This window comes from Callospermophilus lateralis, chromosome 6 (genome assembly GCF_048772815.1).
Source record: "Callospermophilus lateralis isolate mCalLat2 chromosome 6, mCalLat2.hap1, whole genome shotgun sequence".
Classification (NCBI taxonomy): Eukaryota; Metazoa; Chordata; class Mammalia; order Rodentia; family Sciuridae; genus Callospermophilus; species Callospermophilus lateralis.
In genome coordinates this window covers 51,983,200-52,000,213 of record NC_135310.1, presented here as the reverse complement: position 1 = coordinate 52,000,213, position 17,014 = coordinate 51,983,200, and the positions used below count along the sequence as shown (strand labels likewise).

The 17,014-nt window shown below is 39.0% G+C and overlaps 1 protein-coding gene across 1 annotated transcript; it reads left to right on the top strand.

Annotated features, from left to right (window-relative positions):
* Positions 1-1,728: 1,728 nt before the first annotated feature.
* On the top strand, positions 1,729-7,842 carry Marcks (myristoylated alanine rich protein kinase C substrate). The gene is made up of 2 exons (XM_076858334.1): positions 1,729-2,229; positions 4,036-7,842. Exons 1-2 carry the CDS (start codon positions 2,128-2,130, stop codon positions 4,930-4,932), a joined length of 999 nt encoding a protein of 332 aa, XP_076714449.1. The 5' UTR covers positions 1,729-2,127; the 3' UTR covers positions 4,933-7,842.
* The last annotated feature ends 9,172 nt before the right edge of the window (positions 7,843-17,014 follow it).

The window sequence follows — 17,014 nt, the reverse complement described above, 5'->3', positions numbered from 1 at the left end:
CAGGCTCCCTTAAGGGTGACGATAACACGTTTGTTGGCAAGATGCATTTCTACGGAAACGTCTCTACATCTGTTCTTTGGAATACGACTTCGTGATTGAATAATACACCTGAAGGAACTGGACAGTGAGAAAATGAAGCTTCACCTAATGATGTTCAGCTTGGTTATTTTTTTTTAAAGCAACACTTGAACAAAGACTTATTGGCTTGAACCAACTGTCCTTTTCACTCAGAGTGTGACCTATTTCCCTACAATGAGCAGAAAATAAAGCTGTTTGAGAATTCAGAGCCAGCATCCAGAGAAATGAACCATTCCCTCGACTGCTTCTCACTTCCATAAGGGAAAGATGATTCACATTACAGGATCACTAAATGTAAACGAGAATAGATGGTTTGGCTTTTTCCCGAGTAAAAATGTGGGTGGTAGAGGAATACGTATTAGGCTGTATCCTAGAGCCCCACCTCCATCGCCCAGATACGTTAAATCAATGCCTTGTCTTTTACACACTAATAGCCACTGGTACTTTGGTGGCATCGGGTGAGTGTAGAGGCCAAGGGAGGTATCCTGTTCGTACCATTATGAAGCTTTTCCTTTCTCTCAAATTAGACTAGAAGCGTCCAAAGGTTTTTCTTAGGGTCTCTCAAACATACAGGCAATTTCTTCTTAGAATTGTAATGCGGTTGTTTAGAATTTCATAGCTGCTGCCTGCCTCCATTCCTTTCAGGAGCACACTCGCTATCGTGTACACACACACACACACACACACACACACGTTCAAAAAGGAGAGTCCCTCTGATGTTGGCAGTAGGATGAAAACGACCCATATTGACACGAGTAACAGCATCCCAACTGTAAATATAGATTCGTCTACTAAAGTCTGTGTCTCATCACAGAGGAAAATTAATTGTATCATTTCATACAATGATCATAATGCAAGCATTTTCGATCTTAATTTATATGGTGAAAAGCAATCACTAATTGGGAATAGGCAGACAGACGAATTTGATGAGCTCCGAAGGCCAATCTCAAAATATTTTATTTCATGCCAACGTGGGAGAGGGAAGGGAGTGTGTGGCTTCGGCTCTTTGCTGCTTTTGCATTTTCCACATCTGGCCTACAGACCTAATTCCAACTCGCGATCTCGTTTGGTGAAATTCGATAGTCGTGGTTTAAATACCTTTCAATGTGGGACGATTTAACAATTGCTGCTGTTAAAAAAACAAACCCTGAGCGCTATCTGTGAAACCCATATGGAACGCGGAGAAGGAAAACATGCTGCAAACACACAAACGCTACCCATTGTCTTTAACACTCGCACACACATACATATACATAAACACACGGGAAAGATGGGGGAGGGGAGCAAGTGGAGAGAGACAGACACGGATATAGACCGACAAGAGTCAGTGCGAGTCAAGTTAACGCTTTCTCCGCCTGCATCCACAAGTACCCCCCTCCCGCGTTAATTAATTCCAAACAAAGCAAGCCAATCAAGGGATGCATTATTATTTTCAAGCAGAGGGAGGCAAGAGGCATGTATTTTTTAATTGATTTATTTATTTGGAGGACATTAATTCTCTGTCTGAAGCTGATTTTCAAACCGTTTGCAAAGCGCGGCTCCATTGTTCGCCGGGCGCGCAGGCCCCGCCCCCTGCTTTGTGTGCGGCGCGCGGATTGGCCGGCGCGCGCGGGGGCCGCGTCAGCGCCCGCGAGCCCATTCATCTGTGCACTTGGGCGTTGGACCCCGCATCTTATTAGCAACCAGGGAGATTTCTCCATTTTCCTCTTGTCTACAGTGCGGCTACAAATCTGGGATTTTTTTTTTTATTACTTCTTTAAAAAAAAAAAACTACACTTGGGCTCCTTTTTTTGTGTGCTCGACTTTTCCACCTTTTTCCCTCCCTCCTGCGCTGCTGCTTTTTGATCTCTTCGACTAAAATTTTTTATCGGAGTGTATTTAATCGGTTCTGTTCTGTCCTCACCACCCCCACCCCCTCCCTCCGGTGTGTGTGCCGCCGCTGCCGTTGCCGCTGCTGCTGCTGTTGCTGCTCGCCCCGTCGTTACATCAACCCAAGGCTCTTTGTTTCCCCTCTTGGATCTGTTGAGTTTCTTTGTTGAAGAAGCCAGCATGGGTGCCCAGTTCTCCAAGACCGCAGCGAAGGGAGAAGCCGCCGCGGAGAGGCCCGGGGAGGCGGCTGTGGCCTCCTCGCCTTCCAAAGCGAATGGGCAGGTAAATTCTACCTGTAGTTCTGGTCATTTCTTTGGTGTCTTTCTCTAGTCTCGAAGCTTCCCTTCCTTCTGTTCGCGCCCGGGGCGCATTCGGTGAAGAAGAGCGTGGCCGGATTCTAGTCTGAAAGTTGAATGGAAAAGGATAGCCTAAATTGTCAATTTTTCATGGAGGGGTATCTCCATCCCCCACCCCAAAGAAGTGGTTCCGGAGAATCCTGGCGCATTCTTGAGTAGACGGGAGAAAAAGAGTGATAAATCGTCTAAAATGGCGTGGTTTGGAGAATGGCAGAACGTGACTAGCTAGATGTTCCCCCTTAAGCCAGGGTGCATTTGTATTTGGGGGCACAATGGTTTTGGGGTAGCCTTCGTGTTTGTTGTTGAGACTGGGTCGCCTTCGAGATATCTGAACTGGTGGTGGTGGTGGTGGTGGTGGTGGTGTGTGTGAGTGAGAGAGAGAGGGAGGGAAGGGGGGAAACGTAAATGGGGATGGCGTTGGGAAAAGGCAAAAAGGCAAGGGCTGTCTTATTGTATGTCGAGGCGGTGTGCCCTGGGTTCTAGGAAAGGTGGCTGGCTGAACTGGACAGAAGGCTTTCGGTATATTTCGGTGGGGCTTTCCCAATGTCTGAATCTTATTTGTAGCTGTCTGTGGAATTACACACCCATTTGACTTCTAAAGGCAATCCCTGGGGTGGGAACCTTCGGCGGATCTTTAGAGAAGCTCTCCGGATGGTTTTTGCGTTTCGGTTGGGGTTGTTCGTGTGCGTGGCGCTTCGGCCACCCGCGAGGGGCCGCCCCAGCGCTGCCCGAACCCAAGTAGCTAGCCACGGTTGGGTGGGCGCGAGAGGTCGGCCATGGGTGGCTGCTTCACAAACACTGGGCACCCACCACGCCTCTTTTCCTAGAGCGGAGACCGTGTTGCTTCGCCTGGGCTAATCTACTGGGGTAAGACAGACTCTGCCAGTTGCTTCAAAACCCGTTAAAAATGCAAAATGAACTGCCCCGCTTTGCCGAATCAGGGGCGAAGGTGGTTGTGGAAGCACAAGCGAGACCTCAGAAATAATGGGTTTTCCCCATCCTTGTAGGTTTGAACCCGACCGAGAGGCTGGGAAGCCACCTGAGCTTTGTTTGCGGACTCTTCGGGTAGCACGATCCCAGCTCGGGGGCGCCTCGGCCTGCGGGCAGGGCCCGGCTGGGCAGGGCGGGGTGGCCAGGCGGCCCCGCCCCTCTTCGCTCGCCTGCGCCCTGCTCTGCGAGATGGAAGCGCAGCGCCCTCTACCGGTCTCAAGGCCAAGGGCGCAGGCAGTGCCTTAAGTGCGCAGAGCGGGCGCTCCTGGCTGGAGTGCTGTGATCCCCCGGGGCATTCTCAGTGTTTAGACGAGGCCTCTAGGGTTTAGGGAGAAAAGCGGAGGTGTGACCTAGGCACAGACCACCAGCTAGGACTGTGTGCCTTCTTTCAAAGGGCATTTGCTGTATCCAGTATTACTGGCTCCTTTTCCAAAGCCCGTGAGGCAAGGACTGGAAGAGTTACCCATTGCCTTCCACATTTCGGGTTCGGTCCTTAGGACATCTACTGAATGTGGAGGCTCTTGCTGTGCCTTTTGGGCTTCCCAAACGTCGCTGCCCCATTTGTTCATCCAGAGGGCTCTTGGCTGGGCCCCAACCCTTCCTCCCCATAACTGCGGGACCGAGGGATTCTGGACCCTGAGATGCCTTAGGGAATCTGGTCTCTCCGGCCCCTGGGGTGGGGGAAGGAACAGCGGTTTGCCCGGGCCGCATCTGTGACGCTCCCACTTTCTTTGCCCCGCAGGAGAATGGCCACGTGAAAGTAAACGGGGACGCTTCGCCCGCGGCCGCCGAGCCGGGCGCCAAGGAGGAGCTGCAGGCCAATGGCAGCGCTCCCGCCGCCGACAAGGAGGAGCCCGCGGCCGCCGGGAGCGGGGCTGCGTCCCCTGCCTCGGCCGAGAAAGATGAGCCCGCCGCCGCCGCCGCCCCCGAGCCTGGGGCCGGCCCTGTGGAGAAGGAGGCCGCCGCCGAAGGCGAGGTCGCGGAGCCAGGCTCGCCCACGGCCGCCGAGGGGGAGGCTGCATCGGCCGCCTCCTCGACGTCTTCGCCCAAGGCCGAGGACGGGGCCACACCCTCGCCCAGCAACGAGACCCCGAAAAAAAAAAAGAAGCGCTTTTCCTTCAAGAAGTCTTTCAAGCTGAGTGGCTTCTCCTTCAAGAAGAACAAGAAGGAGGCGGGAGAGGGCGGTGAGGCCGAGGGCGCTGCCAGTGCCACCGCGGAGGGCGGCAAGGACGAGGCCGCCGGGGGCGCCGCAGCCGCCGCTGAGGCGGGGGCGGCCCCCGGGGAGCAGGCGGTGGCGCCGAGCGAGGAGGCAGCCGCGGGCGAGGAGGGGGCGGCAGGTGGCGACCCGCAGGAGGCCAAGCCCGAGGAGGCCGCCGTCGCGCCAGAGAAGCCAGCCGCCTGCGAGGAGCCCAAGGCCGCAGAGGAGCCCAAGGCCGCAGAGAAGGTGGAGGAGGCCGGGGCCAGCGCCGCCGCCTGTGAGGCGCCCTCCGCCTCGGGGTCTGGCGCGCCCCCTGAGCAGGAGGTGGTGTCCGCAGAGGAGCCTGCGGCCGCCTGCGCCTCCTCTGCCTGCGCAGCCCCATCACAGGAGGCGCAGCCCGAGTGCAGTCCAGAAGCGCCCCCAACAGAGGCGGCAGAGTAAAAGGGCCAGAGGTTATGAGATAATCGAAGAACTTTTCTCCCCCGTTTGTTTGTTGGAGTGGTGCCAGGTACTGGTTTTGGAGAACTTGTCTACAACCAGGGATTGATTTTAAAGATGTTTTTTCTTTCTTTTTCTTTTTTCTTTTCGTCTTCCTTTTTTTGACTTTTTTTAGCAGTAAATTTTTTTCCCCTTTCCCCACAGATCCCATCTCAGATCATTCTGTTACCACCATTCCAACTGGTCGAGGAGAGCTTAAAACACCTTCCTCTGCCTTGTTTCTTTTTTCTTTTTTTTTAATTTTTTTTTTTTTTTTGCATCAGTATTAATGTTTTTTGCATACTTTGCATCTTTATTCAAAAATGTAAACTTTCTTTGTCAATCTATGGACATGCCCATATATGAAGGAGATGGGTGGGTCAAAAAGGGATATCAAATGAAGTGATTAGGGGCCACAATAGAGAAAATGAAGTGGTGCATGACATTGCCAAGATAATGTGCCACTAGAAATGATGGTGTAAAGGCTTAGTCTTTTTTTTTTTTTTTTAAAGAAAAGTTATTACAATGTATTTTGTGAGGCAGGTTTACAACACTACAAGTCTTGAGTAAGAAGGAAAGAAAAAAAAAAACACCAATATCCAGATTTTTAAAAAAGATCATAGTCTTAGGAGTTCATTTAAACCATAGGAACTTTTCACTTATCTCATGTTAGCTGTACCAGTCAGTGATTAAGTAGAACTACAAGTTGTATAGGCTTTATTGTTTATTGCTGGTTTATGACCTTAATAAAGTGTAATTATGTATTACCAGCAGGGTGTTTTTAACTGTGACTATTGTATAAAAACAAATCTTGATATCCAGAAGCACATGAAGTTTGCAACTTTTCACCCTGCCCATTTTTGTAAAACTGCAGTCATCTTGGACCTTTTAATCACAAATTTTAAACTCAACCAAGCTGTGATAAGTGGAATGGTTACTGTTTATACTGTGGTATGTTTTTGATTACAGCAGACAATGCTTTCTTTTCCAGTTGTCTTTGAGAATAAAGGAAAAAAAAAAAAACTTCAGATGCAATGGTTTTGTGTAGCATCTTGTCTATCATGTTTTGTAAATACTGGAGAAGCTTTGACCAATTTGACTTAGAGATGGAATGTAACTTTGCTTACAAAAATTGCTATTAAACTCCTGCTTAAGGTGTTCTAATTTTCTGTGAGCACACTAAAAGCGAAAAATAAATGTGAATAAAATGTACAAATTTGTTGTGTTTCTTTATGTTCTGATAATACTGAGACTTCTAGGTCTTAGGTTAATTTTTAAAAAGATCTTGCATGCTATCAAGAGTAAATTTGGTTGTGATTTTTAATCTGAAGTTTTTCAAGCTCTGAAATCCATAATCAGCAGTGTCTGATTACATATATAGGAAGATCTTATAACATTCCATGTTCAACCTGTTACCACTTATCTGCATTTAGTTTTCATTTAAAAATTGAACATAACTTTTTATTATAGCTATATAGCATGTCAGATTAAGTCACTTAGAACAAAAGTGGTGTGACCCTAAGACTATTAAATGTCTTATGAGAATATTTCATAAAATAATTTTCTTGTCATACAGGTCCAGAAACTTAAATTTTATAAAATGAGTGAGAGTCTATTGAATCTGAACCACAGATGGGTCATGAAAAGTGGCCAAATGTGTTTTAAAAGTTGATGGTGTATTACCTGCCATTGTAATTGCTTAGCAGTTGGCTAATTTCCAAATTATTGCTTAGATTATGTTATACCTTAAGAAAACAGACTTATGTAATGAAGTTATGGTGTCAAATGGACAACCTTGTCAGTTTATGGGCCGTTAGCATAGTTGCAACCATTTTTTATTTTAATGAAAGTATATTAGCAGCTTGTTACTCAAAAGAAATGATAAATACTCTTATGTATTAATCCTTCCTAGTTTACCTCTCTGCTCTTTAGCACTCCATAACTGGATATTTTTGTTCACTGGATGCTATATCGAATTGAATTTTAATATTTATCAAATACCATTGCTTTTTAAAATGCATAATTGTTCATGCGCAGCTGTTTTGCTGTTTTTGAGCAACTTGCAATGGTAGGGTTCATGAAAAACCAGTGAACTGCAATTGTAACACCTGAATGCCAAAATCTTACTAGGAAAATAACAAATTAGCTTTTTGATATGCTCTTTTAATTGGAATAATGGGTCAAAAATAATGGTTCATGACTTCTCTGTACTATACACCCTCCCTACTAATAAAGTCAAGTAACATTTGGAAGGGTGTGTATTTTTAGAATTTCTTGATCTTGGAGGATGTTTGTAAGTTAAAAATCAAATCTGGTAACCAAAGGACTGATTTATGGGTCTTTCCCACCTTAACTAACTTTTTTGCAAATACCTAGTTGGCCAAGTACAGTGCCTGGCGTGTAGTAGGGCTCAGTTAAAAAAAAATAACTCCCAAAGTGAGTTGTGAAAAATACTGTGTAGAAAACTATTATAAATTGCTAGTTTTGTTCTTTTAACCGCTGGGATTTATTACAATGCATTATTTTGATTTTAATCACTGCCTATACACTTTGGGTGGTATTGAGGGAGTGATGGATTTTCCTCCAAGTTATTAAATGAAATTTGACATATCTTTTCATCCAAAGTTTTGTACATCATGTTGTTTTCTAATGGAAAAATGTTAATAATGGCTTTTTTGTACTACTAAAAATAGCTTTGAGATTAAGGAAAAATAAATAATTCTTGTACAGTTCAGTATTGTCTATTAAATCTGTATTGGCAGTATGTATAATGGCATTTGCTATGGTTATAAAATACTTCCTCTGGATTATAATAATCATTTGGTCCAATTCCTATTGCTTGTAAAATAAAGTTTTACCAGTTGATATTATCAAGCCTGCTAAAATAGGATTTTTTACAAAGTTTATTTTCAAACTTAAGTTTTTAGAGAAAAGTTTAAAACTTTAGGTATTAAAAGGTTTACTATTATTCAGTTGATAGGATTTAGAGGATATGTTTTGATATTGTACTTGAATATAAAATTATTATACATTGAAGATGATTTATTTGCCCACAGGTCAAATTTTAACTATAGAACTTGATAACTGACAAATGCTGCAATTCATGTATGTTTTTTCATCATATGAATTAGAAACAAACAATAGAACTTTGCAATTTAGCTTAAGGAATTAGGGTAAGGTGCTCTTTGAACTCCTAATTTAGATAGATTCTTGAATAGCAAGTGGAAAGGTAGTGTAATTTAATATAGTCCAAGTTTTAACTTTAAAAATAAGTTAAGTAATAGACTATTAGCCTCTGCCTTCCCTTTAATCATTCACTGGGAACACTGAGCATTTTTTTTCCCTTTCCATTTCCCAGTTATATGAAAGTATTTAAAGCAAGGTGTAGCAAACAGAATTTTAAAATGCTTTTCATCATAACTCTCCCAGTCCCTGTTGAGATTATAATTTGAGCACTCCTTTAAATTATGCCCAAGAATGCCATTCTGAAAATGGAAACAAATACTTTAAAAGGCTAGATGTGAATTTCAATAAATTTGTGTTAAGGTTTTCTTTGTGTTTTTGATGTTTAAAAAAGTATTAAATAGGTTTTTAGTTGACCAAAACTAGTAATATAGCAATTTTTTTTCTAGTAATATAGCAATTACAAATGAATTACATATAAGAAACAAACATCATGACTACATACTTGTATTTTTTTTAAGTTAAACGTAGGACAAGGTGAAATTGAGATAATTTTTTGTCTAGAACATATTCAACCAAAGAGGCACTTTGAAATCCCTGTTTCTAAGACACACATGGAAATACATTTTATTGTTTATAATTACGACTTTCATGGAAACGAAATCATAATCATTCCTAGTTTGATCTGCCTAATACATAGAGATAATGATTTTCTAGAAGTCAGACCTTTCCTTCACAGATGAAGATATGACATCATTTGAAAAAAAAAAAAAAACTTTCTATGTAGTAAATATGTTTTTTTCTTTTAATATTTTTTTAGTTGTAGATGGACACAATACCTTTATTTTATTTATTTTTATGTGGTACTGAGGATCAAACTCAGTACCTCCCATGTGCTAGGCAAGTGCTCTACCACTGAGTTATAATCCCAGCTCATAGTAAAGATTTATTTTAAGATTTTCTAAGAATATTTTGAAGCTTGGAAGCATCAACTACGATTTGAGTAGTTTGAATTTATGAGGAAACTTTTCAAGAAAGCTCTCGGGGAAAACTCAATTGGGGTATATAAATTGTGTTTCATCCTAGGGGAAAAAAAAGTACAATACTTTATAAACTTGTAATGGAAATGTGAACAAAACACCTTTTATTCTCATTTGTTGGGATTTGAATTTTAATATTCAAAAATAAAACGTGTAACACTTTATATAATTAGGGGTAATTAAAGGTTCTAGCTCCACATCACAAATATAACAACCATCTTCTATCAAAATATGAGTGTTCTATATAATCATGTTGTTTCCTTGGAGCTTTAAATGAAAAATACAGAACTGAGTGGTATGGCATATCCTTAGAAATACAAGGAGGAAAAAGAGGTAAAATCATTTTTCATAGTTAACTATTTAAATCTGAAGGATTCAGTTTAAAGATAATGTTACGACAGCTGAATTAGTGTTTGCCTTGAGTCTATATTATGCTTAGTAATGATGTAATAATGTGTGGAAAACATATTTAAGTGAGGGGCAAGACCTTTAGCATTTACATATTCTTACAGTATTTTGCTTTCTCTGTGGTCAGTGACTGACACTTTTTAAATAGGTTATGACACTTTCTTGACTATAAGTCTTTCCCTCCTCTTCCTCACATGTCCTTCCTCCAGCTCAGTGCTCCAAAAAGGAAATCCAACCACCCCAAACTGCCCATGTGGAAACTAAACAAAGATACTGCTTCAGGAATTGTTTGGAAGGATATGTAGAATGTAAAGTTACTGTTCAGAGATTCTTTGTTGACTTTTGAAGACAATTTAGCAGGAGGCAAAAAAAAAAAAAAAAAAAATCAAGGATGTTAAGAATAAGACTTAATTGCAAGGAGTCTTAAAATTTGACTCCAAAGACAATTTCTTTCCTATTTTACTGGCTTAACTTTGTTTTTGAAACTGATATTTTTCATTATTTGTTTTCTTAGCAATTCCCAAAGATTATATTGATGATCTTGGAAACTGGCATAGAATGATGTAGATGATGAACAAAACTGAAAGGTTTAAGGTTTTTAATTCTGCAAATTTTGAACCACTGACCTGCCAACTAAGAACCATAGATCATTTGTATTCAAAGGTTCTGCATCTGCAGATTCAACGAATTGTAGATTTAAAATACTCAGAAAAAAATTATTTCTGTATGGAATATGTATGGACTTTTTTCTTGCTGTCATTCCCTAAACAATACAGTATAACAACTATTTACATAGGATCTATCCTGTATTAGGCATTATAAGTAACTTATAGATGATTTAATATATACAGGAGTATATGTGTAGGTTACATGCAAATACTATTCCATTTTATGTTAGGAATTTCAGCATCCTCAGATTTTGTTATTTGTGTTGGGAGGATCACATATAAGTGTTGGTACATCTCTAAATTTTGGTTGGGATTTTATGCCTAGATATCTTCCATTACAGACAACTTTAATGAAATTAATCTACCTCTACACTGTAGTATAATTATAGTTAAATATCATCAAAATCTATTAGTATAACATCTTACTCCATGTACTGAGAACAATGTCTGGAATGTATAGGCATGAGGAAACCCAGCAACCACTTGCCACCGAAGACTTATGTGTTAGCACATAGCAAAGCAGCACTCTAAATAGAACATGCTGGTCAACAAACAATACCAATTAACCTATCAAAATATTAAAATTTTTATCATCAAGTGTGTGTCACAGAAATTGGCAATGTTTAAAATAATTGTACTAAAAACAAAAAAAAAAAAAAAGAAAAAGAAAGAAAAAAGATTCAAGAAAGATACTCATTATAGAGCCCAGAGTCTTATATGGCAAAATTAACTGTCATTTTTGTATAAAGACATTTTAAGAAGGTTGAATTTATGTGCTCATAGGATAACATTTCCTTCTAAGTAAATTACCAACTAGAGCAACTTATTTTAGCGTTTTTAGTAAATTTGCAAGTATCAGATGAACAATAGTCTAAAATAGCATTTGAGGGCTGGGGTTGTGGCTCAGTGGTAGTACGCTTGCCTGGCATGCATGAGGCAATGGGTTCGATTATCAGCACCATATACAAATAAATAAAATAAAGATCCATCAATAACTTTAAATAAATAAATAAATAAATTAGCATTTGAAAGGAATTGAGGGCAACTGGTGAGATTATAAAGAAAAAGGAGTTTATGGACTTGGTCAGGTCATATAAAATATTAATTATTAACTGGAAAAATCAATTATCTAAGCAGTGTCATTTTCATCTAGTCTCTGAGGCATTATCTAGTTCATTAATTGGACTGAAATAGTACAATGAATATCTGTCCTTTTCTCTTATGCTACCTGATGTTTTATAAGCATAAGTTACTACCAGGAAGTTGGGAATTTTTAAAATTCGGATAATAACGCTAGTTTTTAAAATGTTTTTAGTGGATAGCTTGTAAATTTAAGATTTTCGTGTAGTCTTGAAACAAACAATAGCTTGTTACGTACATATATAAATGTACCTAAAAGAATTTCACCTGTATATATGTACACATAAATATAACATATATCAGTACATAACAATCAAAAATAATTAAAGGAGTGAAAGGAAGACCGAGAGAAGAAAAGAGAGCAGGAGAAGGAAAGAAAAAGGGAGGGGAAATGGGGACTGAAATCAAATTTCTTGTATGTATTATTTTGTCAAAAAGAACCCAAATACTATAATGCTCTAAAAATACTTCATATGGTCTAGAAATGAATTTTTTTTTTTTGTTCAGATCAAGAAAACTATTAATAGAATCAATTTTTCAAAAAGCATGCTTCGTCCCTATTTTTTTGGAAGGTTGGGATGGAGGGGGTGGTACCAGGAATCATACCGTCTACCACTGAGCTACATTACCAGTCCTTTTCAATTTTTAGACAGGGTCTGTAAATTACTAAGATTGGTCTTGAAATTGTAATTCTCCTGCTACACTCAGCCTCCTGAGTGACTGGAATTATAGGTGTGTGCCACAACCAGGTCCAGCTTCCTACCTCTTATTGTCCTGAACTCTAATTTTGTTATCCAAAGTATATTTGTAAGTTATCTATACAAATTGGGAGTTAATAGGCATGTTTGCTTTCCATTATTATGTTTGAATTTTTAAAAATAAAAATTTTCTCTACTTTAAACTTTATGATTTTTCCCACTGGCTGCATTAACTCTTTGGAAAATATTAACATATTTTCTGAATAACTTTTAAATTATAAAGGACAGTAGTTGAATGAAATTTTAGATTTGGTTACATTTATAACCAAAAGTTGATTCTCTAAAATTCTTTGTGTGAATGTCCTTAATTTTTGTTTGTTTGTTTGTTTTTGTTTTAAACACTGATTAATCTTTTATAACAGAATTGTAATAGTAACCATTATGGACATCTGATCTACAATAGATAAGAAAATTGGCAAAATAAACTTTTTTTTTCTTTTTTTGTCCCTCTGCAAGTCTCATTCCTAAGCCTTGTATTTGTAATGTTTTTTTCCCAAAAAGGGTATGAGAATGAAATAGTAGATTAGATATTCAAGTGCTGGAATCTCAAAGGGACTTGGCTCTGTCATATGCAAACTTTCGTAATATTAGGTATTTTACTCTATCCACTTGAGCCTCACTCTATTGCTTTTAAAGTTGGATACAAAAGAGTACCCAAGCCAGGCACCCTGGCCCATGCATGTATTCCCAGTAGCTTGGGAGGCTGAGACAGGAGAATCACAAAGTCAAAGCCAGAGTCAGCGAAAATGTGGTGCTAAACAACTCAGTGAGACCCTGTCTCTAAATAAAATACAAAATAGGGCTGGGGATGTGGCTCAGTGGTTGCCTGAATTCAATCCCCAGTACTCCTTCCAAAAAAGAGTACCCAATACCTCTAGTAAATAGGTACCCAAATAGTACCTGTTACTGAGGTCACTAGAAAGATGCTAGGTCTAGTGTCTGGTATCTGGGAATTATTCAGTGAATGTTTGCTATTATTACTCATTCCATAGCTGCTAATGTGCATTTTTGGCTGAACATTGAACTAAAACTTGAATCTACCTTAGATAGATACTTGAAATAATTTGCAATACATTTTAATTAATATGTTCTAGATAAAGATACTAAAATAAAGCCTGTTATGTTTCATCTGTAATCCCAGTGACAAGGGAGGGTTAGTTAGGAAGATCACAAGTTCAAGGACAGTTTGGGTAATTCAGTGAGATCTTGTCTCAAAATAAAAAAGGGTTAGTTATAGCTCAGGAGTAGAGTCTCGCTGGATTCAATCCCCAGTACTGCCAAGGGGGGAAAAAGCAAAAAACAATTTTAAACCAAAAACCAGATTTTTTTAAGAGAGAGAGAGAGAGAGAGAGAATTTTTTAATATTTTATCTTTTTTTTTAGTTTTTGGCAGACACAACATCTTTCTTTGTATGTGGTACTGAGGATCAAACCCGGGCCGCACGCCTGCCTCCGCTTGAGCCACATCCCCAGCCCCCAAAACCAGATTTCTAATTGATATTTTATTTCATACTTCATTTGCTTTTAATTAATTTTTTATTGTTGCATTATAATTATACCCTAACAGTGAGATTCATTGTGGCATATAGGCTATAACTTCATTGTTTTTTAGCAAACACTATGGAATATCTATTATGTTCTAGGGAATGAACTTGGATCTAGGAACATGAGGGTGAATATGTCCATGCTCAAAATTTGTTTTGGTGGGAAAATCACTCAAGTTAAAAATAATTCCAATATTATCAATGATAAATTTATAATGTTAATTTTAATAGGCCAACTCATTCAATTGTCTTTATAGTATGGATTATATAGAAGTGATGAAATCAGTTGAATATTATAAAAGTATTATTTAACATACCTTGTAAAGTTTCATATAGCAAGTTTATTCTTCAATAACATTTAAGAAACAATTATCAGGAAAAAATAAAGAGGGGAATGTTTAGATTACCTGTTGTTATTTTATAAACCACCTGTGCTCTAAAACAAAGATCATTTTCATTAAAAAAAAAATTAGCAGCCTTATTGATGTGTAATTGACACACAATAAACTGCAATACTAAAATAGAATGTTTGATAAGCACACAAATGTACACACCTACAAACTATTACCAAAATCAAGATAATGACCATATCCACAAAGGTCATGATTCTGTGGGTCAGGAATCAGAACAGGCATGTCAGGGAGAGCTTATCTCAGATACCATGACCTTAGCCACAGCTGGAGTTGATAGAATACCTGGGGTGACCCACATGTCTGGGGTCTTCATTCTTCTGCAAGGGGTACTTTTTGGGATGAGAAGTTCCAAAATGGTTTCTTGCTGGCTGATCATGGTAGCTGGGAGGGGTTGGCTGGAATAGCAGAGATCTAGTAGATATACTTTGTATATAGTGGTCTCAGGAAGATTTCTTCCATGGCAGCTGACTTCCCCTAGAGCTGGAGTTCCAAAAAAGAGGGTTTCAAGAGGCAGGGAGTAGAAGCTGCCAATATTTTTCAGTGTGGGCCCCAGAAACTGGCACAGCTTCAGGTCTGCTGTGCTTTATTGATTAAAACAGTCATAGCTCTCATGCAGAATCCAGGAAAGAAGAGCACTGACACTTCCTCTTGATTAGAAAACATGAAGGAAGTTTTCTGACCATCTTTAAAGCACTAAAAGATGTGTTGAATACCCTGTATTCCTGAGGGCGGGGGAAGACTTCAATTTGGTGACATGAACAAACAATTCCTGCATACCGCAAGAATTAATAGGGAGAGGAGGTGGAAATGATATAAGAATTTCCATTGACTCCTCTGTCTTCATAGCTTTTTATCAAGCAATATTCTTCAAATAACCTGAAGTTGCTATGCTTTGATATAGTACAAATATGTGCATTTTGGATACAAATGGATGTGATCAAAATTATAAGGTAAATACCATTGTGCATTTATCATAGAATATTATATCAGTAATGGTATACTGTAGTCATCTAAATTATTATCAAGATTCCCAAATCATTATTGAGATGAAATCACTTCAGCTAAACCATTTGAGATGGATATATTGGGTTCTAGTGATGTTATATTTCTACAGTCTTATCTTATTGGAAATCTCTGTTCTTTACCTTATAAGAATTCCATCTTTTAAAAGTTGGGGAGGGTATAACTCTATAAATAGACATTTATATCTTAGCAAACTTTATTCTAGAGATCACTTCCCATACATGGTTTTGTATTTTCTGCATAAATATAACCTGGATATGTTGGATAGCATATTGAAGAAATGTCATCACACCATGGTGAAAATACATCTCTCATTATCTGTTCAGTCACCATCTGAAATGTGTGAATGTAGCACAGAATGAAATTTTAAAAATCTTATGTTAGTAAAGTATAGCGTGTAAACCTTTCAGGAGGATTTTTTGCTGTGGTCTTTTGGAGAAACACAAGGCAAGGCAGTGTATAAGTACAGTTCACACATAGAAGAGGGGTACTTGGCTCATTAAAAGGAAATTAAATTTGTAATCATTATTAGTATTCAATGGAAGTAGTTACTACTTGGAAAGAAAGCACTTCTTCACCACGTCCCTTTGGATTCCCCTTAACCACTAGTGAGGGTCATCTCAAGTAGTATCAGTGACCCTTGTTTCTCCAGGGTCTTGGTGGACTGTCATTCCTAAAATGTCTACTCTGACTAACACAAACAAGAAGAAGGAAGATAGAATCTTCTGAGTGTACATGTGTGTATATCTACCAGAGAGATTACAAAGATCCACTAAAATGTTAGTCACTTGGGATACTATAGTTATAGGAGAGACCAGGTGTAAAGAGTCTTGATCATCAGGTAAATTTGAAGGTGATTTATAGGAACGGGAAGTGTATGTCAAGGAACAGAGTGTAAGGGAGTGACATTCCTTGGAAGAATAAGCATAGCATTAAAAACAAGCAATCAAAACAACACAGTTCCTTTATTTTGTGCATCTTAAATGTTTGGTTTTTAATGTTTAAATCATATTGCATATCTGGTTTTGAAAGGATCATATCAGGTCTTTAATTTTAAATCAGGTTCTTCACAATATTATGCTATTTCCATGGAGTTAGGAGATCATGTAACAAGGGTGAAAAGCAATTAAAATTAATTAGTGTGATAGAGGTCAAGCCAGGTCAATGTACCTACTCACCCGTCCACATTCCAGACCTCTAATAGAGGTGTATGTGTGCAGGGTCATAAATAAGTGTCTGCCACTTAGGGCATTAAGTTAATTAGCATCAGAAGAAAAAGAATTCATACATGACAGTAAGTATAGAAGCAAGAAGGAGAACTCAAAATTATTCCTACATTGCTAAGCCTTAAATTCTAGAATTTTAAATATACTTGTTCAAAATGTAGCTTTCTTGCTTTTTCTCAACAATTCCTCCCAGAAAAAGAGGATTTCTTTGTGAAACTTGGTGCAGGACTGATGTTTCTTCTATAAGGTTATCAATGCCCTTTATAAACATGAAAACAAGTCAGATGTGAAACATAATTTAAACATTCAATAACAAAACATCAACTTATCGAAAGTCTTTTAGATGTGAGCTATTTTGCTAGGTTTTCAGGATACAGCCAAGGAAAAAGTCAAGTTTTCTGCTTGAGGAACATATAGGAAACAGGCAAGTCTTGCAAATAGATAACAAAGTACAACAGAAAACTACCTGGGGAATAAATAGTATGGATCCATGTCCCACTGACTTAAATGTTAAAAATGATTAAAATTTGAAAAAGTACTAGAAGAATCCGAGGCACAATTTCTAACTATCAGAGTAGGAAAGACTCCACTAATAACTTCATAAAAATAAAAAATTAACATGATTTCAAATAAAATAAAAAGAA

What these genes read in the sequence shown, in the direction of transcription:
- Marcks (XM_076858334.1), top strand. Translation starts at nt 2,128, where the DNA reads ATGGGTGCCCAGTTCTCCAAGACCGCAGCGAAGGGAGAAGCCGCCGCG. An exon ending in CTTCCAAAGCGAATGGGCAG is followed by an intron (nt 2,230 to 4,035) that starts GTAAATTCTACC and finishes TTTGCCCCGCAG; the next exon opens with GAGAATGGCCACGTGAAAGT.